We start from the raw sequence: 27,894 nt of genomic DNA, 5'->3' as shown, positions 1-27,894 counted from the left end.
GAAAAGCTAGCGTGTCCGAACACCTACTGTGTGTCAACACTCTGCTTGTACTATCTCATTTAACCCAACATTAAGTCTGCAATATAGCAACTATTAATATGTCTACTTTTACAGATTTTATTTTCATTTATTTAACAAACATTTCACACTTTGTATTTTCTAAGCACTTTATAAATATTAATTTATTTAGTCTTGTTTTCATCTCCATTTTATAGTTCACTCTCTTTACTGAGAAGCCACGTGGCCACCAAATCATTTCATTTTTTTCTAATCAGATAGTAATTTTGTCTGTTCCTTGATGCACTTGAGGTGAATTTAATTCTGTGTTGCTCCTTCTAATTTAGGTTTATGTACAGAGTTTTTCAGGGATCCCTGTTTCCATCTCCAATCTTAAGAGCTAAGCACTTGGACAGACTAACTCCAGAGGAGAGGACTGAAGCTCTCAAGAAGTGGAGAGGGGCTGCAAAAATGGATCAAGTGACCTCAACATATGCTGAGCAATTAGCTGGCAAGTCAGGAAGAAGACCCGTGCCTGGAACTTTTGCTGTCTTTGCGATGAAGCCTGCGTCTTCTTGTGCTGTTGAGCAGGGAAACAGATCTCTATGCGAAACTGCTTTAGACCCAGGCTGCCGTGAAACTGAGGCCTCAAGAGATTAAGAAAGCAGGTTCCTTCCTTGAAATTGAAGTCTTCTTTCAAGTGTAGAAGAGAGGTTTTGAAGAGATGTCACAACCAAGTAAAAATGACTTGTACTTTTCCACAAGGGACACAGGCATTATACTAGGCTTGGGAAGGCTGACGTAATGACCATTATTATGTGTTTGTATACACATTTGTAATAGAGGGGTAGAGTTTGACCTGGACAGACTTCAGGTAAGTGAAATATTTAATTTCGAATCAAATGCTTTTATGAAACTTTTTGGATTTTGTAAAAGCATTTCAATTGCCTTGGAAATGTAAACATTTTCAAGGGGAGCCATTGGAGATATATTTATTTTATTGGGAGTTCTCATATTCTCAGGAAATTCTTCAAATGAGTAGGCTCCAATCTGAATTTTTTTTTTTAATTAAAAACAAAAGTACTTTTGAGTTAGGACTCAGAGAAGATTTCCATATGGAAAAATGTTATAAATGGTTAGTTTACAGATAAATTTCCAAGCGCCTTTTAAATAACGTTATACCTAAAATAAAGTATAATCATATTGCTTAAAATATGTTAGATCCACCTCACTGGTCATTTCAGTGTTTTCCTAAGGTGAGAGGGAGCAGGAAAGATGGAACGGGTTTTATCAGGTACCATAAATGCACTCCTCTCTCAGCAGCCGTCAAAAGAAGACTGTTTATGTGGGCTGTCTCTGCACAGATGTTGTCAGTGAGGAAACTGAGGCCATAGGTCAGGCGAATAGAATCAACTGAGTCTGCAGCCCATGGGGCAATGTCTTGTATTTTAAAGCTGAGAATAGTCTGATCAAAATGATACCATCAATTTCAAAACCATATTCTAGAGACCAACTTGAAGGTTCATTATGTATGTAATATCCAACAACCTTTCTAGTGTTGTGGACTAGTGAGATACAAATTGAGACTAATACAAATTGTTCTCAGGAGGTATCTATGAGGTGCTGAGAAAACATTTTTAACACATTTGCGGACAGGAATGGCTATACAGCAAGTTTACGGCTGTCTCAGATCATGTATGCTGGCTTTAGTTGGAACAAAGAAACTACAGTAGAGCCTCCAGAGTCGACCGCCTCCCTACTTGGACCACTTCTTACATTGAACTAATTTTCATAGAGCGGACGTACGTACCAGTGCAGCTGGCCCAGTGCTCCGTGTTGACCACCTCTGTATGTGACCAGTTTGTTACAGTCCTTGGGTGGTCGACGTACAGAGCTTCTACTGTAGGTTTACACTAAGTAAGGCCAGGTACTATCATAATATCCTATATTCTTGCTGAAGTTCTTTTAAAATTCTATTAGCATTTCTATTACCTGAATGCTGTCAGCCATCCATCATCCAGAATGTACTTCCTGAATCTCCATGCTAATGTTCAATGTCTACATCAAGGTCTTCTTAGTAACTATCAAACTGTCATTCTCAGGGTATAATCTTTTACCTGCTGCCTGCTATTGTGGTCTGACATTGTTTTGTAGCCTTCTGATATTATTGCATATAGTCTTTTATATGTATTGATTTCGAAAACTTTCAGAACCCCACACGGCTAATGAAAGTTGCTTTTTATTTCCTTATTTTTTTAAATAAACTGTTTAATAAATAATGTGTACTGAAAAATTATTATCACTTTTATTAACACTCACTGAATCCAAGTGTAATTAGGACCAGAACTTAGAAGGGAGCAGACATTTTACGAGAAAACTGTTTTGGCCTTTTCTTATATGGAAAAATCAGTGACGTCCTATCCTTTGCTATCCATGTAGCAGCTGGCTTTCATTCCCTGAGATCAGAATCTTCTGCTAAATAAAAATTCAGAGGTATATTCAGTTGTAAATAAAAGGTTAGAATCTAAGAATAAAAAGAATGAGCCAAAAACACTGAGAGAAAAAGCTAATTTTCAAGATATGAATTATCTGTACATCTAAATAAGGGGGAAAAATGAGTGCTTATGCTATAGGACCATAATCTTGTATCTACAATTCCAAAATTTACAGGGCTCTAAAAACTGAAATACTTTTCATAAATTAAGCACAATTTCAGTGCCTTGAACAAATGTAAGGCTATTTATTTACTTCATGAAATTATTCATATTTTTTGCTACAAAATATTAATAGCCTATTTTATTACAGAGTGCTAAATTTATTATCTTTTTAAAATTTGGAAAATTCTGAAATTTGAAATACATCTGGCCCCTAGGCTAAAGAAATTTAGGATGTAAGGATGCATTTTCAGGGTCATATTTATAAGTAACTCTTTTTAAACAATGTTATCCAAGCTGATGCGATCTGTTGCATCATCATTATTATTATTATTATTTGAGACAGAGTCTCACTTTGTTGCCCTCTGTAGAGTGCTATTGCATCATAGCTCATAGCAACCTCAAATTCTTGGGGTTAAGCGATCCTCTTTCCTTGGCCTCCCGAGTAGCTGGGGCTGCTGGCACCCGCCACAATGCCTGGCTATGTTTTTTTTTTTTAGAGACAGGGTCTTGCTCTTGCTTAGGCTGGTCTCAAACTCCTGAGCTCAGATTATCCACCTGCCTCAGCCTCCCAAGAGTGCTAGGATTATAGGCATGAGCCACCCACCCCTCCTGATCTGTTGCATTTCAATGTTTAATATATTTCACCAAATTGGAGGAGGAGGGTCAAACATATTGTTACTTCTACTAGCCAAGAAAATTGATTAATAATATACATTTTGAGATATAATTTTATTACAAAAGATTTATAAAAGAATTGGGTCCATTCCCAAAAATGTACCCTGGATGTTGAAGACCCATGTGCTTTTCCGGGGCTAAGGTTCTCATTGTTCACTGAATGGGTTATTTGAGACTATTAGCAATCTCTAATTTCAGACTAATCAAGGTTAAAATGAAACAGCATGTACCTGTGAAAATGAGATATAAGAAAGATAAACGTTGACGGGTGGGGTGCTGAGTGCCACCGTGCGATTATAGGGTAAGAAACAATTTCCTGAGACTTGCTATCTAAGATACATATCCATCAAAAAAAAAAAAGAGTGATACAATTTTATTTGTATTAAGAATTAATGAAAATAAGTACAATATGTACATTTCACTGAACAGAAGTTGAGCAATGCTAAAGTTGTTACATTAAGGATGTACCTAAAACTATAATGAAACTGATATGTTCTTAAACTTTCATACAATTGTGTTCAGTTGCTGTATTTCACACTTGCACTAGGTTTATACAAGACAGGATATGGAAAGTGTTTAAACAACAGTACATTTCATATAGGTTTACACATAGAAAAAGAGTACAAAAATACAGGTATAAAATTGCAAGTAGTCTCTGGTGTGCTGAGGCAGTCCAGGTGGCTGGTGCAGGTTCATAGGGAAGTGCATTTGTTCAAAAGGCATTCATCTCAATGTTGCAAAATGAATGTCTAATTTAGATACATGTGAAGATTGGCGTTTTGAAGCCTTTTAGTGGGATGGGAGAAGATTTTTAACCACAAATTACTTCAAAATCGATTTGCATAAAGTATCCTAGTGCTAAAAATCATTTTCAAAATTGTAACTATCAAAACAAAGAAACCGCAACACCAGATGTTAAATACCTTTTGAGTAAAATTCCAAAATGTTTTACTCTATGCAGAGTTTTACTGCGCTTTGAAAAATATATTTCTGTGACTTTATTGATATGCACGAATACAGAAAAACAAAACATTTTAATTGGGCAAGAGATGAAATTTTATTTTTTAAAAAAATTTGCATCCCGGGCAGCGCCTGTGGCTCAGTAGGTAAGGCGCCGGCCCCATATACCGAGGGTAGTGGGTTCAAACCCGGCCCCGGCCGAACTGCAACCAAAAAATAGCAGGGCGTTGTGGCGGGCGCCTGTAGTCCCAGCTACTCGGGAGGCTGAGGCAGGAGAATCGCTTAATCCCAGGAGTTGGAGGTTGCTGTGAGCTGTGTGAGGCCACGGCACTCTACCCAGGGCCATAAAGTGAGACTCTGTCTCTACAAAAAAAAAAAAAAAAATTTGCATCCCTCCATCCTAAAGCAAGTTCCCTTCTGGCAAAATTTAATATCCACTTTATTTTCTTTTTTTTTTTTGTAGAGACAGAGTCTCACTGTACCGCCCTCGGGTGGAGTGCCCTGGCATCACACGGCTCACAGCAACCTCTAACTCTTGGGCTTACGTGATTCTCTTGCCTCAGCCTCCCGAGCAGCTGGGACTACAGGCGCCCGCCACAACGCCCGGCTATTTTTTTGTTGCAGTTTGGCCAGGGCTGGGTTTGAACCAGCCACCTTCGGCATATGGGGCCGGCGCCCTACTCACTGAGCCACAGGCGCCGCCCCCACTTTATTTTCATACATAGTACAGGCAAAATAAAATATTTCCTGTGAATATTGATATAGTTTTTGAAATCTCAATCAACTGATACACACTGAACAAAACCCCAGCTACGAGGGAAGTTCAGTGCAGACTTTTCTATAAAATTACAACCTTGATTTAAATTCAGAATGGGCAATCCTATGATACCAAGTGTTAACACTGAAGTCCAAAGAATTTTGCATTTAATATGTTTTGCTACCCAAATGGGGTGCTGTTCATCTTTTACCTCTGTCTTTTGTAAGTTCTCTCAGGATCATGTAAGCCTCAAAAGGGCGACAGGAAATAATTTAAGCATGTAAATTATCTTGGCGTTTAATAAATCAAAAGCAAGTCTCTAAGTTCAGTGTCAAAATTTCTCACTATGCTACTGCACTTGAGAAACAGAAACTGCCAAGATGTATAAATAAGTTGACCTGAATCTCAATGTCTTTTTTGTGATAGGATAAAAGGGAACCTTCTGTAACATGTTACCCTAGTGCCCACGTTTTTTAAATCCCTCCAGAGCTAATAACTGCGTGTGGCAGTCAAGGTTAGTTTTGGCAAAAGAACAAAGTCTGCTTTGCTTAGTTTTTTGAAAATCTTTCACTGAACTTGAAATAAGAGAAAAATCAAGTTGAAAAAAAGAAGTTGAAAAAATTAGTCCAAAACAAACATGCAAATTTGCAGTTCGGCGTTGAGCATCCCTGCCCATGAAAAGTGCTTCTGTAGAGCTCTCTGCAGCAATCTCTTCACAGTCAAGAAGGCCATGTTCTTTGAGTGTAGCTGGCAAAATCTCTGACCACCTTTATAGTTAGTCCAGGAGAAAGGTCTGTATATATATTTGTCTTTGGATCCATTCAACGAAGTAGGACACGTTGCTATAAACACCAGGCCCCAGGACTTTGGAAAAGCAGACGGAGCCCCATGAGGTTAAACCAAACAAAGTCCACTGTCCTGCAGGACGCTCACAAACAAGAGGCCCACCGCTGTCCCCCTGTAATGGAGAGCAAAAAATTAGTCACTGGGATTTCATACTTCTAATGGCATCCGGGCTGCCCTGAGGATACAATGAAGACAAACTTGCTTAACAAACTTGGAAAATTTCATCAAAGCTTTCCTTGTCGGCTTGGGGAGCCACTGTGGTTTTCACTGAATAAATGGAACTTTGAAAGAAACGTCTTAAACTCCTATCTTTAAAAGGATAGAGAGTGGCATGGGGGCATTATATTCTTTCCATGAAATTAGAAGATAGTTATTCAGTCATTTCCTGCATTTATCAAAACATCATAATTTTTTTAAAGTGTCAGAACTTATTATCTCCTAGTTGACCTCATTCTTTAAGTTTGATTAATCTCATAACTGTAAAAAGTACCTCAAATGGAACAAAGATTTTTTTTTTCTCCTCACAAACAATACTACAAGAACATCCTAAAATGCCTCTCTATTCTCGAGATTCTTGCTGTGTGAATGAATGTTGTCAGTGTAACACATTTGGGGGTCCCCTCACTGTACTTAGGAGTTTTTGGTGTATTTGAATGTAAAATACCAGTTAAGAATGACTTACCATGAAGAATTTCACTTATTTATGGTCTATGTTTTATTTCATATCCATAAAGATTTTCATCCTCAATATTTAGGTTTAGGTCTTCCCACTGAGGTTTATTCAGCCCTTTCCCCCAGATACAGTTAACAATAAAACACCATGGCATTACAGGCAATAATATTTGCTACATCTGAACAGATGAGGGTAGATAAGAGCAGAAGAGAGGGGTTGATGTCATAAAAAATAAGAAACTAAGTATGTAAATTCATCTGGAAAATTACAAATACTTCTTGCCCTATAAAATGCTCACACTTGGAAGCATACCTCTGGTCTTCCTACTTGGCGATGTTGAAAAAATATTAGGAACAGTGTTTAGTGATGCTCTTCTAAACACTTTCCTTGGACTAGATCATTTATTTTTTACAAAAATGCCTAAGAATCTAAGAATCGATATTATTCATTATTATTATTATATCCACTTTGGAGATAATGAAACTGAACCACAGGTCAACTTGTTCATTGGCAAAGCGAGGATTTCATGTGAGGCAGTTGGGGAACAGCACTGCAACTTGGGAGCTCCAAAGCTACCCCACATCTTAAGAACCATGTGCCTTAATCATCAGAGAAATGCAAATCAAAACTACTTAGAGATATCATCTAACTTCAGTAAGATTAGCCCATATCACAAAATCCCAACACCAGAGACGTTGGCGTGGATGTGGAGAAAAGGGAACACTTCTACACTGCTGGTGGGAATGCAAATTAATACATTCCTTATGGAAAGATGTTTGGAGAACACTTAGAGATCTAAAAATAGACCTGCCATTCAATCCTACAATTCCTCTACCAGGTATATACCCAAAAGACCAAAAATCACATTATAACAAAGATATTTGTACCAGAATGTTTATTGTAGCCCAATTCGTAATTGCTAAGTCATGGAAAAAGCCCAAGTGCCCATGGATCCACGAATGGATCAATAAATTGTGGTATATGTACACCATGGAATATTATGCAGCCTTAAAGAAAGATGGAGACTTTACCTCTTTCATGTTTACATGGATGGAGCTGGAACATATTCTTCTTAGTATCTCAAGAATGGAAGAAAAAGTATCCAATGTACTCAGCCCTACTATGAAACTAATTTATGGCTTTCACATGAAAGCTATAACCCAGTTATAACCTAAGAATATGGGGAAGGGGGAGAGGGAGGGGCGGGGAGTGGGGAGGATGGGTGGAGGGAGGGTGATTGGTGGGACCACACCCAAGGTGTATCTTACAAGGGTACATGTGAAACTTAGTAAATGTGGAATATAAATGTCTGAACACAATAACTAAGAAAATGCCAGGAAGGATATGTTAACCAGTCTGATGAAAACATGTCAAATGGTCTATAAAACCAGTGTATGGTGCTCCATGATTGCATTAATGTACACAGCTATGATTTAATAAAAAAAAAAAAAAAAAGAACCATGCACCTGTGGCTCAGTGGGTTGGGCGCCGGCCCCATATACCGAGGGTGGGTAAGTTCAAACCCAGCCCCGGTCAAACTGCAACACAAAATAGCCGAGCGTTGTGGCAGGCGCCTGTAGTCCCAGCTACTTGGGAGGCTGAGGCAAGAGAATTGCCTAAGGCCAGGAGTTGGAGGTTGCTGCAAGCTGTAATGTCACAGCACTCTAACGAGGGTGATAAAGTGAGACTGTGTCTATAAACAAACAAAAAAAAAAGCCAAATTGACTTTTCTATGTACTGTCTGCATTTATGGACATGGTGATCTTTAAATCCATAACTTTTCAATGCCCTACACCTAAATAATAAGCACTTATAATAACACCTAAATAATAAGCACTTATAATAAGAACTTATAAGGAGCTAAACACATTTTTCTGCCCAAAAGCCTAATTGAATTTTTTTTAAAGCAAAATGTCCTAGAAACATTTCTATCAGACATATTTAACAAATTTTTAACTCCCCTTATATAAAATAAATACCAGGATGCTCAATTATTTAGGTTGAACTATTTATTATGCCAGAGAGTGGTTAAAATGGGACATGTTTAGATGTCACCGCTCCTCTTCCAGATCAGAAATTCAATCAAATGATTATTTAGCATCTACTCTTTGCAAAGTTCTGTGCTAAGGAAAAAGAAAGAATTATTTTTGTTCCAGAGCAGCCAAAAGTCTCTGTGGGTAACAAAAAAAACTTTACATAAAATCAAAATCTAAGGATGAGAAGAGGAGTTCAAAGGAGTGAGTGATGACTTCCAGGCAGAGAGGAATGAAAATCTGTCCTGAGATGTGGGTTTTGAATCAGGCTTAGAAGCTTGGGTAGGTATTCTGTTAGGCAGAAAAGAAAAGGTGAAAAACAAGTGGTTCAAAATGAAGGGGAGAATACAGCAGAAGGCATAATTTATCTGCACTGTCCTTTCCTCTTTGTGATGTTGGTCTTTAAACTCAGGTGCACGTCTGGCCTCAGTGTTGACCCACGTGATGTATAGGCTGTCACAGAGGGACCCAGGGCTTCCACTGGGTCCTCTTGTGCAATTAAGAAAGATAATGTACGTCATGCAAAAGAGATTTGAGTATAATTGTTTGCTCTGGATCTAGAAAAAAGCAGCTTTTGTTTGATATTTTGTTTTCTACCAGAGATTGTGTTGGAGAATGCCTGCCGTGCATTTTAAGATACCCACAGCCCTGAATTCCCATCACCTGGGTCCTACTAAACATCATGACATGAACCTATCAGTCCCTGTGTCTGTGCTTGGGCCTCCGGTTCCTTTGCAAAGAATCCCCGCCTTTCCCTCCTTTAGCAATGACAAGAGATGATTTTCAACATGAGCCAAGAAGTGCTAGTCTGTAAACCTCCAAGTCATGTTGAGGAAAGGGAGAAACATATTTCCATTAATTCTTGCAGCCAGCGTAGGGCATGACCGAGCACTTGAGCCCTAAAGCCAGGCTGCCTGTTTTCACAACCTCACACTAACCTACTTTCTGTTTCCCAGAAAAAAGACATCCTCCGAAAATCAGACCTACTTACAGGAAAGATAAGACGTCCCCTGAAAATAAGACCTAGTGCGTCTTTGGGAGCACACCTTTTTCGGGGAAACAGGGTAGGTGATCTGGGGCAAAGCACTTCATCTCTCTGCTCTGTCATTTTCTATTTAGGGAAACAATGACGTTGCATGTGGAGGGATGCTCACAATTAAATGAGAATCAGAAAAGCTTCTGCAGAGAGCCTGGAAGGCAATCAGCCCTAAAGTGATAGACATTAATGTAATTACAGTTTAGTGAATTTCTAAGTATGTGCTGGACATCGCACAGAGATAGAGGAAAGGCAGGGACTTTCACGTGCATTGATTCAGTTAATCCTCAAAACACCCTGTAAACAAAACAGAATTAGCCCCATTTTACTCACGAGAAAACTGTCTAACGAGGTTAAATAGCATCCCCATCCCCGGGTGGCATTGTCGGTACCGGCAGAGATCTTGGAGGCTGCAAATTCTTCTCCATGCCCCACTTCATGTCTCCCCAAACACTCCTTTTGGCTTGGGGCATCAAACCTGGGCTTCTTGTGTAGAAGGGAAGGATTCCTCTACCACCACCTGTCTCAGCTTGGTGACTTGTGGCCAAGAGGCAGAACGGAGGTGGCCTCAGTGAAACTCCAAGGGAAGTGTCCGCTCCCTGTTTCCTATGACAACGTCCGAAGGAATCACCACTTGGATATTTCTAGTCCCCTGACTTTTCCATTCAAAAATGGACCATCCTTGTGATGCTTTACTAAGAATAATGTCTTCCACTTCCATCCAGGTTAATACGAAGGATGTAAAGTCTCCATTTTTTTTAATGGCTGAATAGTATTCCATGGTATACATATACCACAGATATTATTCTTAGTAAAGCATCACAAGAATGGAGAAGCATGAATCCTATGTACTCAATCTTGATATGAGGACAATTAATGACAATTAAGGTTATGGGGGGGGGGAAGCAGAAAGAGGGATGGAGGGAGGGGGGTGGGGCCTTAGTGTGTGTCACACTTTATGGGGGCAAGACATGATTGCAAGAGGGACTTTACCTAACAATTGCAATCAGTGTAACTGGCTTATTGTACCCTCAATGAATCCCCAACAATAAAAAAAATAATAAATAAATAAATAAATAAAAAATAAAAAACAAGTGCTTGGAATAATAAAAAAAAAAAATGGACCATCGAAAGTGTCATTTAATGGTGTTGAGTCAGCAGTAGCAGTATCATGTAGCTCTTCTTCTATTACTAAACTGTGGGAGGAGCAACGGAATCTACTCCACAGTAGTAAAATAACAAAGATACTTCATAGCGGTATAGTATAAAAACTGTCTTCTCCACTTCATTGTATTAACATAAGGTTTTTGAGCACTTGCACATGTTCATCCTTCCCCAGGAGCCAGTCCAGGAAAATATTCAATAAATATGTATTAAGTAAAAATAAAAATGCATCTTCCCTGCACTGCTAAGTTAGTCTGCTTTGAAAATTGCCATGGCCATGAGTATCTAAGGGTTGGGTCCGATGACATCTGAGAATGTTTTAGCGATCAAGTAATGGCCCGGACAATGCCAGTGTGCTCACCCTTGAGACAGAGGGAGTCCTGTTACACACCCTTGAACTTGGGGGTGAGGGTAGTGAGTGCCTTAATGCCATCACTCTGGGTCTGATACTGTTCTTTGGAGCCCCCCCACCCCCCGCTCTCTGGGGTTGGAGCCTCGTTTATCCCAGCCAATAACATGGTTGAATGAGATGGAAAGAAACAATTGTTTTCCTCAGATAATGTCCCCCATACAATAAATAGATGTGAAGGCCGAAGGCAACGTGAATAAAAAGGACAGTGGTAGTCAGGGGGGTTGCTTGCGTACTAGCTGCAGGAAAACACAGTAGGAATAATCCAACATTTGGCAACAAACAATTTTCAAAAACTATTCCCCAAGGACCACACATGCATAGTAAAGAGTTTTAGGGACCCAGAGGTAGTTAGTGCTGCACCGAATCCTCTTGGCAACGAGCAAACACGTACCATGCAGGAGTCCACGGTGCCCGCCTCGTAGCCGGCGCAGATCATCCGGCTGCTGATGGTCTTCATGTCAAAGTAGGACTGACACTGCTCCAGGGAGATGATGCGGACCTCTCCCTCCTGCAGCTTAAAAGGCACTGGAATACAAAGAAGGAGAAGAAATACACAAAATGATAAAATGACCCCAAAGCGAACCAGCCAAATGTGAAATGCAAATATCATATGAACATTTTTATACCAAAAGAATCCTATTCTTTACTTGAAATGTCATTTCAAAGACAAGTCTTGTTCAGAATCAGAATTTTTTCCAATTAGTAGTGTTCATAGCAATTATCTGGGGAAATCTTTTATTTTCTACATAAGAAAACGGAGGCTCAGTCTGGTTAAGCAACTTGTTTCATGCTTTTCCCCTCTTAGTAGATGCGACCAAAAATAACAGCTACTGCGATGAAGCTCTGGACAGGGGAAGGGTTGCTCTATTCTTGGTGAAAACAACATGCGTCATCACACGCACCAGTAGCCGTTATTTGATGTAAGAGGACTTGACAGAGAGATGCTGAAAAGGACAGGGCCATCCCTTGGTGTCCATGGAGAAAATATGTGAATTCCTTCTTGCGTGAAAATTTTCGCAGAATTACAATGGCTTTCTTGAATCTTTTGCTTTTTAGCCATTCCACAGAATTATATACACTGTTCTTTTAAACAGTGATGGAGAAGCCTTACTGGGCACCTGACTAGAAGGAAGAGTCACTGTTGGTAAAATCAAGATGGTGCAGACGGCGGGTTCATGAGTTGTCAAAAGAATGATTAAGAACAATAGCTAACATTTACTGGGGACTAGTGTAGGCCAAGCACTTACACTCAGCATTTTCTGGGCTTACCTTCTGTTTTTTTTCTCACTATGTCGCCCTGGGTAGAGTGCCGTGGCATCACATCGCACAGTAACCTCAAACTCTTGGGCTCACGTGATCCTCTTGCCTCAGCCTCCCAAGTAGCTGGGACTACGGGCACCCACCACAACACTCGGCTATTTTTTGGTTGTAGTTGTCATTGTTGTTTAGCAGGCCCAGGCAGGGTTCAAACCCACCAGCCTCTGTGTATGTGGCTGGTGCCCTAATCACTGTGCTACAGGTGCCAAGCCTGGGCTTACCTTCCTGGCTTTAATCTTTACAAAAATCCTGTGAACTATATAGCTGCTCTTTTTAAAATTTCTTTTTCTTCAAGCATTACTCAGACATGCAGAGAATAGTTACTACCATTGTGTTCATTTTATAGTCACCTAGAAAGTAGTACAATCAGGATCCATCAGATCTTTCTGATCCTCAATTCACATCTTGGCTTTTCATGCAACAATAATGTGGGATATGGAATGTGTTCCACTATTGCTCCGACTTTGATATGGATATTGCGGGAGGAATGCAAGTACAGGCAACAGAAAATATGTTATGATTTTATATTACCATAATAATTATAGTTTTTAAACACTGAGATGCATAGGAGAAGTGACATCACATGTGTAACATTGCATTCAAAATTCTTACATGTGAACTTTTGGTAAAAAAGTCATAGATTCCTTCTGCCTGTGGACTTTTTCTTTTCATCCTTTAATTGATAAATAAAAATGAGAATTAAAAAAATAAAATAAAAATAAAATCAACTCATCCCAAAACTTATTTGACTACATTTCAAGAAGAAATATTCCCTCAAATATACAATTTCTAAAGTTAATAATGGAACACTGATACCCATCCTCATTCTTGAGAGCCATGGCACTGTGTTAGATCCAGTCAGAGTGGCCAGCACTTACAGTTAAAGAGAATGTCTCATTGATCTGGTTCTTATTCCAAACTTTAAACAGGTTAAACTGAATGAGAGGGCCATGGGGTTGAGAGTAACTACAGGTTTTTAAATTTTTGTGTATTTTATGTGTTTAAAACATCTACAGAGCTAAACTATTTAAATCAATTTAAATAGGTAAGTACCAAATCAATTTGCTTTCTAGAAGGACTTACAGGTTGTGCTATAGAAGTTGACCAGACCAAATAATAACAGGGAATTGGAAATATGACCATGCAGCTTGAATAACCTCTAGATAGAGACTCTTAGTGACCCTGCCTGCAGACAGCCCAAGTCACTGACACAGGCACTCTAAAGCCACAATGACCGATAAGTCTCATCTTGTGTGGCGCCTCCAACACGTTGACAGGGGCTCCCTGGAGAGAGATTCTGCAATGTGAGAAAGATTACTGATATTGCACCTGAGCTTGGCAAGTTTGAGCACCATGATGGATTATTAACGTGTCTGATTTGCCCAGCAGGAGGAGTATAACACACACACTGAGTATTTACCATTTGTGGATAGATTTTTGTAAGTGCAAATGGGAAAGTATGACTACAGCCTAGGCAGAAACAGGGTGCTTCTTGTCACGAGCTAAAAGGCTCCAAGGGTCCTGGCTTACTTTTGCTGCCCGTGTGGCCCCAGCCTGTGATGTAGCAGTACGTGTCAGCCTCCAGCCACTGCTCTGGGCTGGGCAAGCAGACCGGGCGGACGTAGCTTGTGGCGTTGATGTCTTCGTTCAGCTCAACGATGCTGATGTCGTAGTCCACCACTGCCCGGCTGTAGCGAGGGTGCAGGATGATGGTCTTCACCAAGCGTGTCTGCATGAACGCCGACGGGTGGTCCAGGTTGTTGATGCCCAGCACCACTTTCCAGACGGCAGCGCTCTCTCTCCTAAAATGGCAAATTCAAGAGCCATTGGCATCTTAAAATCTAATTATCTTTTGGATTTCATGTGTAATTTTTAAATATGTTACTTATGTAAATAGTGGCTATTTCCATGTCTCCCTCCCACTGTATTCATATAGGAGGCACATATACAATGGCCTGAGTCATTAATAAAGACATACTGTTGTTGTGGAAAGCACGGCTCACGATTCTTGAATGAGGCTAGTCTTGAAGACAAAAGCTGTTCAGTTTTAAAGGCAGGCAGATAGTTGCTTGCTTCACTGAATGAGCAAGATAATGAAAAGCCACAAAGAAGAGAGAGGAGAAAGCAAAAACTAGGAGGTCTCTCCAAGAAAGAGCAAGTGCCTCAGAAAAAATGTCAAATTTACAGGGGAGCCTTCTACAGATCTCAAAGCCAACAGTTTAACAAGGTCATTCACAACCTCTAACAGTCAGTCTCAGACCCCATTGTTTTTTAACACTGGTCAGCAATGTTTTAGTCAACTCCCAGCTTAAAACACTTTCTTCACATGGCTTCTAGGCCTTGCCATGCTCCAGAATTTGCTGCCATCTTGTGGGGGCCTCCCTTCAATCCTCCTCTTCTAGGCTCCCTCTGCTGCTCTCAGTGCCTGTGTAGAAGTGCTCAAAGACTCTGCCCTCCACCATCACCCTTGATTATTTCATCCAGCCAAGTTGTTTTAAATGTCACCCGTACTGTGATGACTCCCAAATGTGTATCTCTAGCTCCATCCTCTCTGAGCTGCAGACTTGAACGCCCAAGGGTCTATTCAACCCATTCACTTGAATGTTTGATAATAACCAAGGTATACTGAGGGCTTGTCATGTATCTTACAATGTTTAAGCATCACTTTACAATGATTTTATACCTATAACCACCAGCTACCCCCTTGACTCTTACTTTCTCTTGCTCCCAGCAGTGAACACAGCAGAAGTCTTTAGACTCTTCCCTTCAAGCATATCCTCCATCTTGTTTTCTTTTCTCCCCTCCCCTGTTGCAATCTTCATCTAAGCTACTCTCATCTCCCTGGCCATGCCACTGGCTTCCCAAATAGTGGGCCACCCCCATTTGATTCATTTCTCTTTTGGGTTCCCTCCTCTGCTCTCGTGTCTATGTTGATGTGTTCAAGGGCTCCTTCTAATCTTAAGCCCTATAATCCATTTTCCTCAAAACAGTCAGAATGATGTTTTGAAAATGAAAGTCCATCTCCTGTTCATTATCTCCAAGGACTGTTTATCACACTTGACACAAATTCTAAACTCCTATCCCTGGTCTCTAAGGCCCTCTGTGATATGTTCCATTCTAACCTCAAGGACTTTCTTTCTACTTTTGAACATGCCAAGGGCATCCTCAACTCAGGGGCTCTCCTGCTGCCCCAGCTCTCATGTGGCTCCTGCTTTTACTCCTTGTCTTCCTCCAGGTCTAAAGTCAGGCATCACCTCCTTAGAGCTGCCCTCCCTGACCTCCCCATCTAACCCTCCCCTCTCCTCACTACTCTACTCCTGACTCTGCTTCAGTTTTCCTCTCTCAGTGTTCACTGATGTCAATGACATTGATATATACGTTTGTCTGTGTCTGTCTTGTCCCCCAGGATGTCATCTCTGGGAAGGCAGGAACTTTGCTGGTCTTGTTCACTGCTCTAACCACAGGGCCTGTGAATGCAGGCTTCTAGTTGTCTCTCAACAAGTATTTGTTAATGATGACTCAGTGTATGTTGGTTTAAAACACACAGACTCCAACCCCCCAAACAAGGTATGTTTTTCATAACTCCCTCCATCCCTTCTCATTCTCAAGTCCTATTTCACCAGGGTGGGGCAGGATCAAAGGCATTTATTGGCCATGGAATCAGGGAAGGGGGAGCTTTAATTGTGGACACTCCTTTATACCATGAGCCAGCCATACCACCATTCTTCCCACTTGGGAGACTACATTAGTGTTAAATCAACTAATGTAGATTGGACCACTAGACCTGCTGTTTTTCAATCCATGCTGAGCACTGAATCACCTGGGGAGTTTTAAAAATGCTGATTCTCTGGGCATCATCCCTTATCAATTGAAACAGAAGCTCTCAGGTCAGGACCTGGGGATGAGTATTTGAAGAGCTCTCTAAGGGAATCTCAGGCAAGGCTCCACCTCCACCTCTCTTTTTTTTGGCATGTCTTTTTTCACCATCAGCATGACAAAGATTTCAAACACTTAAGGTTTCAGGAGAGTTAGAAAGGAGGGGCTAAGGTAGGCAGGCAAACTGTTTTAAGTGTATTGGGTACTTGGCCAGATTTTGCAAACAGACTCTTCTACACAGTCTTTTTTCTATTAAATATAAAGGCATTTCAAAGCTACCAAAAGAGGAGTTGATACAGAGATACAGATATCTAGCAAGTCCTCTATGCTAAAAACTGTGCTAGGGATCATGATGATAAGTAAGAAAGACAGGATCCTGCCTCTACAAACTCTAGAAGCAAGCAAGGATGGACAATTAAAAAACAGTCATGATACACTGCAGGAAGCCTTATCACATGAGCATTAAAAGTTAATGTTACAGAAGAATTATTGTAAAGTTGTCATCTAAAAGCATGCTTTTCTTTCCTTTCTTTTTGTTTTCTTTTTCCTTCTTTTCTCTTTCTTTCTTACATTCCTTTCTCTCTTCTTTCCCTCCTTTCCGGTGCTCCTTCTTTTTTAATTCTGGGAGGCATACGTACATGACCATTTCAGAAATTCAGTATGCACTTCGGATTCTATTGTTTAAGAGATCTTAAACCAAGCAATAACTTATGTCAAGTTTCTGCCTTTTCAATAGTTTCTTCCCTTGAATAGAGTCACCAACTTTGGGTTATGACACTTGTCCATCTCCTTAAATCACAAGCAGTATTTCTAACAGTTGAATATTCCACATTTTTAGTAACAAAATGAAACACATCAAAACTCCAGACTTAACTACTAGACTGGGGTTCATGTAACTCTAATGATAAAGAAATAAAGGTGACATGACTGCTAAACATTAGCTTGTGTCCAGCAGTCTTTTGCTACATCAGCTACTGTCCTTATGGCATTAATGTAGCTACCAAAAGAAAAAAAAAATTAAAAGTACACAAAAAAATTCACATACTTTTTAAAATAAAGTGATAATTTTGATCTTTTTTCTTTTTGTTATAAGTATGATGAAAAATAAAGTGTTTTAATCCTCCCTCCCCAAGTCTAAGCAAAAATCAGGGGAAAACCCCAATCTATTGTTTGAAGTGGGCACATGCAGTGCAGGCGACAGACATGAGTGGCATTTTGCTGTATTAAGTGTGTACTAGGAAGGATAGACCAGGAGGATGGCAGCAGCAGCCCTGCCTCTGGGTGGAAGCAAAAAGAAGGGAGACATGTCAGGCGATGTGACGCCACATGAGTTTACTGTCAATGAGAAAAAGACAAATACTGCAGCTGAAAAATTTGCTTCATGGAAGACGTCTATAAGGAGAACGGTTTCCCATGCGGTTAGCAGCCCTCAAAGCATCAGCAGGAAAAACTGGCGCATCCTTAAAGGAGTTTGTACAAAGATCCAAGATTTGGGCAGCCAGTGGGGGAGCCAGGCAGCACTCCACTAAGTTGAAGGGAGATGTTAAAAGATCTTTCCTTCTTGCTAGATAGTATTTCATTCCCTAAAATTCACATCTAGGATCTAATTTGTTTTATACGTTCACTATTGTTTAATAATAAATTACTTTATAGACAACATTGAGACAGTAAGGTTTCAACTTACAATGCTTCAACGATCAGCTCTAGAGAGAAAACTCCACCATCTACATATTTCAGAGGCACTGTGGGATCCAGAGGAATTTATACAGATCACAGGTGCAAGGTCTCTGGATCCAGGAACCAGTCTCTTTGAGTGGCAGTTTGCCACACTCAACTCTAGTTTACGTATGAAAATACCACATTTTCACTTAATTGAGCTATCCACTTTTAGAGATTTTTCTATCTTTACCTTTTCCTAGGAGTATAAATTGTTCCTTCTTTCACTCTTTCTGACTTTGCTTTGATATCTTATGTTTAATATTTTTTTTATTTTTTCTTTCCTTTTTTTTTTTTTTTTTTGAGACAGAGTCTCACTTTGTCATCCTTGGTAGAATGCCATGGCGTCACAGTTCACAGCAACCTCAAACTCTTGGGCTAAAGTGATTCTCTTGGCTCAGCCTCCCAAGTAGCTGGGACTATAGGTGCCCACCACAATGCCTGGCTATTTTTTCTTGTTGTCATTTTTGTTTAGCAGGTCCAGGCCAGGTTCAAACCTGCCAGCCTTGTAGCATGTGGCCAGCACCCTAATCACTGAGTGCAGGCTCTGAGCCTATTTTTTTTCTTTTTAACAAAAGAAAGTTAATACTTATAATTAACACCCTGTGATAGAAACCGCCCTGTTTTACAAAACTCACTCCATAAACGGCATAGCTACTTGGCATTTTAAAAGAATTATCTCTAACAGTCAAAGTGAATAGACTGTAGAGTTGGGTGCTGGCAAAGTAAATGTGTGATGCCACTGGGGGAAGTAAGCACAGACGGGATCTCTCCACATGTCCGCCCATCCCGAGGACCATCTGCTTCTCAGTTCCAAAACATTTCTATCATATTTGAATGTCCAGTGTGATCTGACCTTCTGATTGTCCAATAAAAGCCAAAGTTCTGTATTTTATGTAAAGCATACGCAATTTTAAATGCTGGCTAAAAATTTTTAAATCTCTACAGCAAGCCAACTGGACTGGCAGGCTGATTCTTCACTTGCACATAGTCTCTGCTTTATAGTTCTCCAAATGTTTCTACACACTTTATTTCAAATGATCTTCATGCCAACTGTGAGATGTAAATAGGAATCCTTATCCATTTTGGAGAAAAGAAAGCAATGACTCAGAGCAAATGACTCATGTAAAATTACAGAGACAGTGGGTGATGATAACAGATGAAATCACTGGTCCCTGGAACTCCTGTACTACTTACTATTAAACTTCTCTGTAACAAAAAGAAGGGTCCACAGGAATCAGGTTCAGATCACAGGAGGGAAAGCATTAAGAGGGATGAGACCCTCTGCTGAGTGATAAGATGGCAGATGGGAGGAAGATATGTTCCCTTTCCTAAACACATCTCCCACGTGTAGTGGAGAGCTAGCCATCAATGGTAAAATTACAGAAAGTAGTTGTTGTTTCATGTTCTAAAAAAAAAGCAAGAGAAGGGCATAGTCAAATGTGTATCCCAGCCCTTCAAGAATCAGATTTCAGAATGTTTTGAACAAAAGGTGTATACTATGATTATGAATGTTTTGAACAAAGGTGGTTATGATACTTTCTTAAAGTGAGTATAGGTCAATACAGTTGGGCGGGGATAAGTGTCAAATTCTGATGCTACCATCACAATAATTGCAAAGTAGGAAAATGAAGACTCAGCTAAACATTAAATAAGACTACATAAGAATCACAGAGCTTTGAACTTGGAAAATCTATCATAAAAGAATAGCAGACAACAATATACACTGGGGAAAAGAAGTCTTATTCAATAAATGGTGCTGGGAGAACTGGATAACCACATGCAGAAGAGTGAAACAGGGTCCATATTCCTCATCACTCAAAAGTTAATTCAAGATGGATAAAAGACTTAAATGTATGGCATGAAAACATAAGAATTCTAGAAGAAAATGTAGGAAAAACTCTCTAGATATCAGCCTAGGCAAAGAACTTAAGACTAAAATGACAATCACAGCAATAACAAAAATAAATAAATAAATAAATGGGACTTGGTTAAATTAAAATGCCTCTTCATAACTAAGGAAATAAACCACAGAGCAAATAGCCTAAAGAATAAGAAAAAAGCTATACATCCAGTAAAGGGCTAATAACCAGAACTTACAAGGAACTGAAGCAAATCGGCAAGGAAAAACAACAACCCCATCAAAAAGTGGACAAAAGACATGAACAAAAGTTTTTCCAGAGAAGATAGACGGAAGGCCAACCAATTTATCCTAAAATGCTCAATGTCACCCATCAGCAGGAAAATGCAAATTATTATCAAACCACAAGGAGATATCACCTTAGTCTTGTTAGAATGGTTTTTATTTTAAAAAGTCCCCAAACAATAGAAGCTGGCGTGGATGCAGAAATCAATGCATATACACCATTAGTGGGACTGCAAATTAGCACAGATGCTATGAAAACCAGTATGAACTAAAAATAGGCCTACCATTCGATACAGCAATCCCACTTCTGGGTATTTACTCAAAGGAAAAGAAGTCATTTTATCAAAAAGACACCTGCACTCAAATGTTTATTGCAGCATGATTCACAACAGCAAAGATGTGGGATCAACTTAAATGCCCATCAATTCATGAGTAGATTTACAACAACAACAACAACAAAAAAAAAAACTCAGTCATAGTAAAGGATGAACTAATGTCTTTTGAAACAATGGATGGAATTGGAGATCATTATTCTAAGTGAAGTATCCAAACAAAAGACCGGGGGAAAAAACACCACATGTACTCACTGTTAAGTTGGAACTAACCAATGAGCGCACATGTGACTCAGGGAAGTAAAACTCAGGGGAAACGAAGTGAGTAGGCGGGAGAGGGTGAAGGAATCCTTATCTAAGGGATACAATGAATACCGTTTGGGTGATGGAAACACTTAGAGCCATGATTCAAGCATTACAAAAGCAATCCATAGAACCAAAACCATTTGTACCCCTTAATATTTTAAAACAAAAAAATAATAAACATTAACTCATTCAGTCATCCTAAAAACTCCATATGGTTGACCCTGTTTTTATTATGCCCTTGGGTTAGACAAACAGCCCAAGGTCAAACAGCTAGTAAGTATCAGTCTGAAGTAGAACGTAGGCATTCTGGCATATACACAATCCGTGAAAACATGTCTGTGTGTGTACATGGATAGAAGTGGTAGAGAGAATTTCTTTTGCAAAAGTTAAAGCTGTAGATATAAATTTGAAGGTTATGAACCAATATTTTGATATGCAAATATGATATAGTGATATTCATATCAATACTTCATACTCATATTTTTAAAATACAAATATTTGTTCAAATTAGAACAAGTTTATAAACCAGGTGATTAGAGGAGTGAGTACTGTAGACAGATAAGAAAGCTGAGAATTGGGTCCTGGGACACTAAAGCATTTAGTAGACTGAAAAAAGGAGGAGCTGAACAAGATGAAGAGACATCAGGAGAACGAGGGTCTTTTTTTTTATTCTCGAAGAAAACTGAGAGTATTTCAAGAAGGATGTAATGATAATATACTGCAGAGAGTTCCAGTGAGTCAAAAACTGAAAATACCTTCTTGCTGTGGCCAGGTCATTACAGACTTTAATAAGTGTCATTTCTGCAGTGACTTTGATGAAAGCCCAACCAGAGTGGGTTGAAAAGAAAGTGGGACATGGAAAAGTAGTGACTGACTGCAGGAAACTTTTAGGAGTTTTATTGAGCAGACTGGCAAAAATGGAGCCAAGTCACAGTTGAAGATGAATATTTTACATTCGTGATATGGAGACCTGGTTTCTGCAAGAAATGACCCAGCAAAGAAGGAGAAATTGATGATGCAAAGTAGAAATGATAGTTTTAGGAGTAAAGTCGTTGAAAAGACAAAAGGGGATATGCTTGTCCTTAAACAGGAGCAGAGACGCATCTTCCACCATAATTCGAGGGAAAGCAGGATGTACAGACAAAAATGCAGGGAATTTTTCGGAAGGAGGAGTCACGCAGGTGAAAGATAGAGTGGCCTGTGCGTCATTTGTGACACATGAGATGTTTCGGTAGAGGGTGACGGAGATGTGGAGAGAGAGGAAAAGCTGTCACACAGCTGTCGCTGAAGGCAAGTGACGTTACCATGGAAGAATATTGTGCCCCATCATGTTACATGCTCACTTCAGGTTCACGATCATGCATTTGACATTTGACATTTGACATGAGCTCAGCTAGCAGAGGGGTGTCTGACATTCTTCAACTACGGTCAGGTGTTCAGGTGCCGGGTGCAATATCCATGAACAGGAAGTGGAGAAGCTGAAAATAACACAAGTCAGTACTAAAGCTAAAAGTTGGGGGAGCTCTGACTTTCCAGGAGCCCCAGAAACTGTGGGGCTCGGCACACAGGCGAGGGCCGTGGTTTTCAGCCTTTCTTATCTCGCAGCACACTCAAACCCCATAGGTAAACTTCTGTGGCACCCTTAAATTATACTGATCAAAAACAAAAAGAGAGGTTAAAAAAAAAAAAGAATATACTTACCGTGCTTTGAATGTCTTTAAAAAATAACTTAATTAATGATCTTTTAAAAATTTCATGGTGCACGTAAGGTCTTTTCATGGCACACCAGCTGAAAAACACTGGTTTAGGCCCACTGTCTTGGTTATAGCCTAGACATTTCCCACCAGAGAGGAAAGGAGGACAGACGCTACCTCCCAGGCAGACAGGGCAGTGGGGAGCATGGGTGAGGTCAGAGTCAGCAAGGGATTTTATAGGTTGGTGCAAAAGTAATTGTAGTTTTTGCATTGTTGAAAGTTGCTGGTTGATATTGGAATATATTCTTAATAGATGTGGTTATATTATACATCATTTTAATGTGCATTTATGGCTTTTGTTTTTTTGCCAGGGACTTGTTACTTGCTATTTATTTAATATTTATTTGGGACTATGGAAATGATGTTAGACAAAGAGCAAATTCGAGAGTTTTATTTGAGTTCAAAATGGATCATGAAGCAGTGGAGAGAGCTTACAACATCAGTAACGCATCTTGCCCAGGAACTGCTAATGAACCCACAGGGCAGTGGGGCTTCAGGACGTTTGGCAAAGGAGATGAGAGCCTTGAAGATGAGGAGTGCAGTGGCCGACCTGTGGAAGTTGGCAGTGACCAGTGGTGAGCAGCCATCAAAGCCGATCTTCCACAGCTGCACAGGAAGTTGCTGAAGACCTGAAGCACGGCCATTCCATGGTCGCTCAGCACTCGCAGCCAACGGAAAAGTGGAAAAACTCAGTAAGTGGGTGTCTTGAGAGCTCACTGAAATTCAGATCAATCGTGGTTTTCAAATGCCGTTTTATTTTTTCTACACAACAATAAGGAACCAGATCTCAATAGGATTGTGACATACGACAAAAAGTGGATTTCATACAACTGGTGATGGCCAGCTCCATGGTTGGACTGACAGAAACTTCCAAAGCACTTCCAAACCCAAAGTTGCACCAAAGAAAGGTCGTAGTCACTGTGTGGTGGTCTGCTGCTGGTCTGACCCAGTCCAGCTTTCTGAATCCCAGGGAAACCATCACATCTGAGGAGTCCGCTCAGCAAATCAATGAGATGCACCAAAAACTGCCACCCCTGCAGCCGGCATTGCTCAACGGAAAGGGCCCAATTCTTCTCCACAACAGGTTGTGCAACCAATGCCTCAAAAGATGAACGAATTGAGCTATGAAGTTTCCCCTCATCCGCCAGATTCACCTGACCTCTGACCAACCCACTACCACTTCTTCAACCATGTTGACAACTTTTTGTAAGGAAAACACAACCAGAAGGATGAAGAAAATGCTTTCCAAGAGTTCATTAAATCCTGAAGCACAGATTTTTACACTACAGGAAGAAACAAACTAATTTCTTAATGGCAACAATGTGTTGATTGTAATGGCTCCTATTTTGATTAATAAAGATGTGTTTGAGTCTAGTTATAAGGATTTAAAATTCATGGTCCAAAACCACAATTGCTTTTGCACCATCCTAAATAAGATCACACTTGCTCACCCCTTCCCCCAAGTGATGCTGGAAAACAGCACCCCAGGGGAGGCACGGGTCCAAAATGGAAAATTTCTGTTTTAGTGGACATTATTGCTGATGGGAATAAATCCAATCCCTCAATTAATAGATGAAAAAACAAACTGTGAATGGCTGGTCTGGCTCATAAGCTCCCAGAAGACAAAGAGGTGATCGGAAGGACACACTGTGGACTCAGTAATGAGCAGTCAGACCAAGCCGCTCCCTCCCTTCTCTGAGTGCATTAAAAGGCTGTCCAGTCTGTGCAGGTGGCCAAGTGGGGACGATGAGCTTGTTCTGTAGAGAATGAGAAAGGGAGCTGTCCAGAAATGTGTGGAAAGATTATTGAGTAACGTTCAGGGTCCAAATGATGTTGAAAGCCAGCAGTGGCACCAGTCTGTACCAGGCTCCCTCAGGTCTGAAGAGCATGGTTTACAGAGTTAGAAAACACGGGGTTCACGTTGGAGGTCTGCCTGGGTTGTCCAGCAGAAAGATGTAATGAAAGAGAAGAGGACAGTCCTGGTTGAAAAACTGACAAGTGATGAGCCCTGGGAAGCAGGTAAGCTGGAAAAAACAGCAGGTGAGAGGAAACTCATGGGCTGAGAGATGAGGGTCGGGGAGACGAGTACAAGAGCAGCCACAACTCTCGCTGGATTGAAGAGCTCACGCGGTGGACATCAGGACCTGGGGACATTGCAGGGCTGAGAGTTGCTCACGCGGTGGAGATCAGGACCTGGGGGACATTGCAGGGCTCATGTAGTGGGGAGACAGTTTTTCATGTGGGTTTCCTGGAGAGGAATCAGATCCTCTGAACATTACTAGATGCACGCTAGCCTAGGAAAATCATCCTTAAGTCTTTCAGAAGTGGAGGAAGCCAGGACTAGACTAAATTACCCCTTGAAAGTCAATGCACTTCCTTCCTTAGAACTTTTGCAGTTGAGTTGTTATTAGGACATATGAGACTTGATCTGGTCAACTTAGTATCTCATGTTTTTAATTTTCATTTGGTATTTTTAACCCCTCTCCATGGAAAAACAAAACAAATTTGTCTTTCCTCCACCAATGTTATTAAAAGAGACAGGCTGAGCAGACCACGCCAGCCGTTGTCAAAGTTCAGGACCAGGATATGAAGTAAAATCCATTAATTATAGCAATGGATGGCTCCAGCAGAGAGTACAACTTACAATTAAAAATTCCCCAAAGACTGCAGGCCACTGGAGATACTGTAAGATGAAATCAGGCTTATCAGCACATATGCAAGCAAAGGTCTGTTTGAAGTGGGCAATTTTTAACCTGTTATGGACAGGATAGCCTCCCCGCCCCACTCTTGATAGTTTTGTTAAATTTAGTGTTCCATGAAATTTCACCAAGGCCTTTGATACGTGTCTTTAATTGTAAACACATATTTCTTCTCTACTGCAAGATTTCTCCTTATGTTTATAGATCTTTCAGTAAAAGAGAAAATTTGGATACCACATTTTAATCCCTCTCCATGGAAAAACTAAGTGACACTAAGTGACAAAATTGGCACATGAACCTGGATTAACTAACACAAACAGAGTATTGTTCCCTTCCAGGACTATGGGATTCATGTTAGGCAATCATGTGATGAATATAGTCTTGCTCGTATAATGTACTTATCAGGGAGTTACAATTCAGAACTGGAAAAGACATCTGGGAACACTGGCCCCTTCCAAAGCAATAAGAGTGTAGTGTATTTCTTGCCTAAGTAAGCAGACTCTTCCAATCATTCTGGATTTTGTATGTTAAAAGTTCTCAAGAAGAGATACTGGTTTGATTTTTTTATATTTTATTTTCCCCTAGACAACAATCAAATAATTGGAAGTACGCATTTCCATTTTACAGCCACTTTTCACATTGTATTCTAATTACTTGTGCAAATGTCTATCCATTCACCAGGTTAACACCTTAGGGAACAAAACATATTCCTATCTCTGTGACACTCATAAGGAGCTAAATGTGTGCGCTGAGACTCTCACCGCTATAAACAAGAGTCCCAGTAGGTGAGTAGCTTTGTTGTAGAAGGTTTATTGCAACAAACTGGAGGTAACCCAGATGACCACCAACTGAAGAATAATAATAAATTATCATTAATAATAATTTTAATTTATAATAATAAATTAAATTTCAAAATATTATGGAGGTACAAATATTTGGGGTGATCACTTTTATAATGCTGAGTCATGGTTGTAAGTATGCCCATCACCCACATGGCGTTCATGGTGCCCAGTAGGTAGGGTTTCATCCGTCCCTCTTCCCCTCTCCCTCTGCTTGATTTCCCTTAAGTTTTCCTTCCCTCTAAGTCCGTGTGTGCTCTTCAGTTAGTTCCAATTTAATAGTAAGTACATGTGATGTTTGCTTTCCCATCCTTTAGATATTCACTTAGGATAATGGTCTCCTATTGCATTCAAATTGTTGCAAAAGGCACGAAGTCATCCTTCTCTGCGGCTGAGTATACTCTATGGCGTACACACACCACATCTTGTTAATCCACTTGTGAACTGATGGGCAATTGGGTTGATTACACATCTTTGTTATTGTGAATTATGCTGCAAATAATCATTTGAGTACAGGTGTCTTTTTGATAAAATGATTTCTTTTCCTTCTGGAAATACCCAATAATAAAATTACCAAATCAAATGGTAGGTCTACTTTTAATTCTTTGAGGAATCTCCATACTGTTTTCCATAGAGGTTGTACTAATTTGCAGAAAATGAAGTAAAATTACTTCATTTTAATAAAGTGTTATTATTTTTTTTGTTTATTTATTTATTTTTATTATTATTTTTTTTTTTTTGCAGTTTTTGGTCGGGGCTGGGTTTGAACCCGCCACCTCCGGCATATGGGGCTGGTGCCCTACTCCTTTGAGCCACAGGCACCGCCCAATAAAGTGTTATTCTAATAGAATAATGTGATGTGTCTTAGGAGGCTGGGTCAAAAAAAGTATGGCAGCTTCCTCCTGGCTCCCTTTTGGGAAAGCTCCCTGTGGAGGATTCCAGATAGTGCATCCCGTGAGGACAGGACCTAGGGCCGTGGCTGCCCCAACAGGCAGCATCGCCTGCCAGACGTCAGATGGTTCCTGCTTGAGAATCTTCCAGCTGAGGCTCCAGATGGTGCAGCATGAGACAAAGTGTGCCAGCTCTGTCCTGTCTGAATATTTAATCCCCAGAATCTTCAGTGAGCACAATAAATACCTGGGGTTCTGTTGTTTTGTTTGATTTTTGTTTTATTTTGTTTGCTCCTAAATGACATGGCAATTGACAGCCAGAAGAGACGGGGATTTTCCGCAATGATGTTTGCCGGTTTGGGGATGGCTTCCCCTTAGTCTATCTTCTCTCTTTACACATATTGTGATGTTCATTTTATGTATCAATTTGACAGAAATACGGTGTCCAAATATTTTCTCCAACATTATTCTGGATAATGTGTCTGTGAAGGTATATTTTGGATAGGAATATTTAAATCAATTGGCTTTGAATAAACAGATTACCCTTCATAATGTGGGTGGGCCTCATGTTGGAAATTCACCAAGCCTCTACAATCACATGAGCTAATTCCTTAAAATAAATCTTTCTCTCTTGACATATATACCCTGAGTAATACTCATATTATCTCTTTAACTCTGCTTCCCAAACTACTTGCCAGTTGTTCTTACATCCAAATCTCACTGTAGCATCCACATAAATCACTTCTGTTTAAATTCATATGTATGTGATGGATTTAACAGGTCTAGAAAAGAGACTAAGACTGGTAAGG

At 40.1% G+C, this 27,894-nt stretch overlaps 2 protein-coding genes across 9 annotated transcripts in view; one reads left to right on the top strand and one right to left on the bottom strand.

Moving 5' to 3' along the window:
* ATP10D (ATPase phospholipid transporting 10D (putative)) overlaps positions 1–2,256 on the top strand; it is a 120,669-nt gene extending 118,413 nt beyond the window's left edge. For all 4 annotated transcript variants that reach the window (XM_053578122.1, XM_053578124.1, XM_053578121.1 and 1 more), the window contains one exon: positions 345–2,256. In XM_053578122.1, the coding sequence (XP_053434097.1) occupies positions 345–657 (313 nt within the window). In that variant the 3' untranslated portion in view covers positions 658–2,256. The remainder of the gene's footprint in view (positions 1–344) is intronic.
* Positions 2,257–4,948: 2,692 nt separating this feature from the next.
* The window catches only part of CORIN (corin, serine peptidase), a 332,111-nt gene continuing 309,165 nt past the window's right edge, over positions 4,949–27,894 (bottom strand). For 4 of the 5 annotated variants that reach the window (XM_053578127.1, XM_053578126.1, XM_053578128.1 and 1 more), the window contains 3 exons: positions 14,058–14,329; positions 11,602–11,735; positions 4,949–6,004 (listed from right to left, as the gene is read on the bottom strand). In XM_053578127.1, the coding sequence (XP_053434102.1) occupies positions 5,822–6,004; positions 11,602–11,735; positions 14,058–14,329 (589 nt within the window). In that variant the 3' untranslated portion in view covers positions 4,949–5,821. Of the gene's footprint in view, positions 6,005–11,601; positions 11,736–14,057; positions 14,330–25,647; positions 27,568–27,894 lie in introns of those variants that run through there. The other variant, XM_053578129.1, reaches the window with a different exon arrangement.

This window comes from Nycticebus coucang, chromosome 23 (genome assembly GCF_027406575.1).
Source record: "Nycticebus coucang isolate mNycCou1 chromosome 23, mNycCou1.pri, whole genome shotgun sequence".
Classification (NCBI taxonomy): Eukaryota; Metazoa; Chordata; class Mammalia; order Primates; family Lorisidae; genus Nycticebus; species Nycticebus coucang.
The sequence above is the reverse complement of the archived record's forward strand: the minus strand, read 5'-3'. Positions and strand labels throughout refer to the sequence as shown.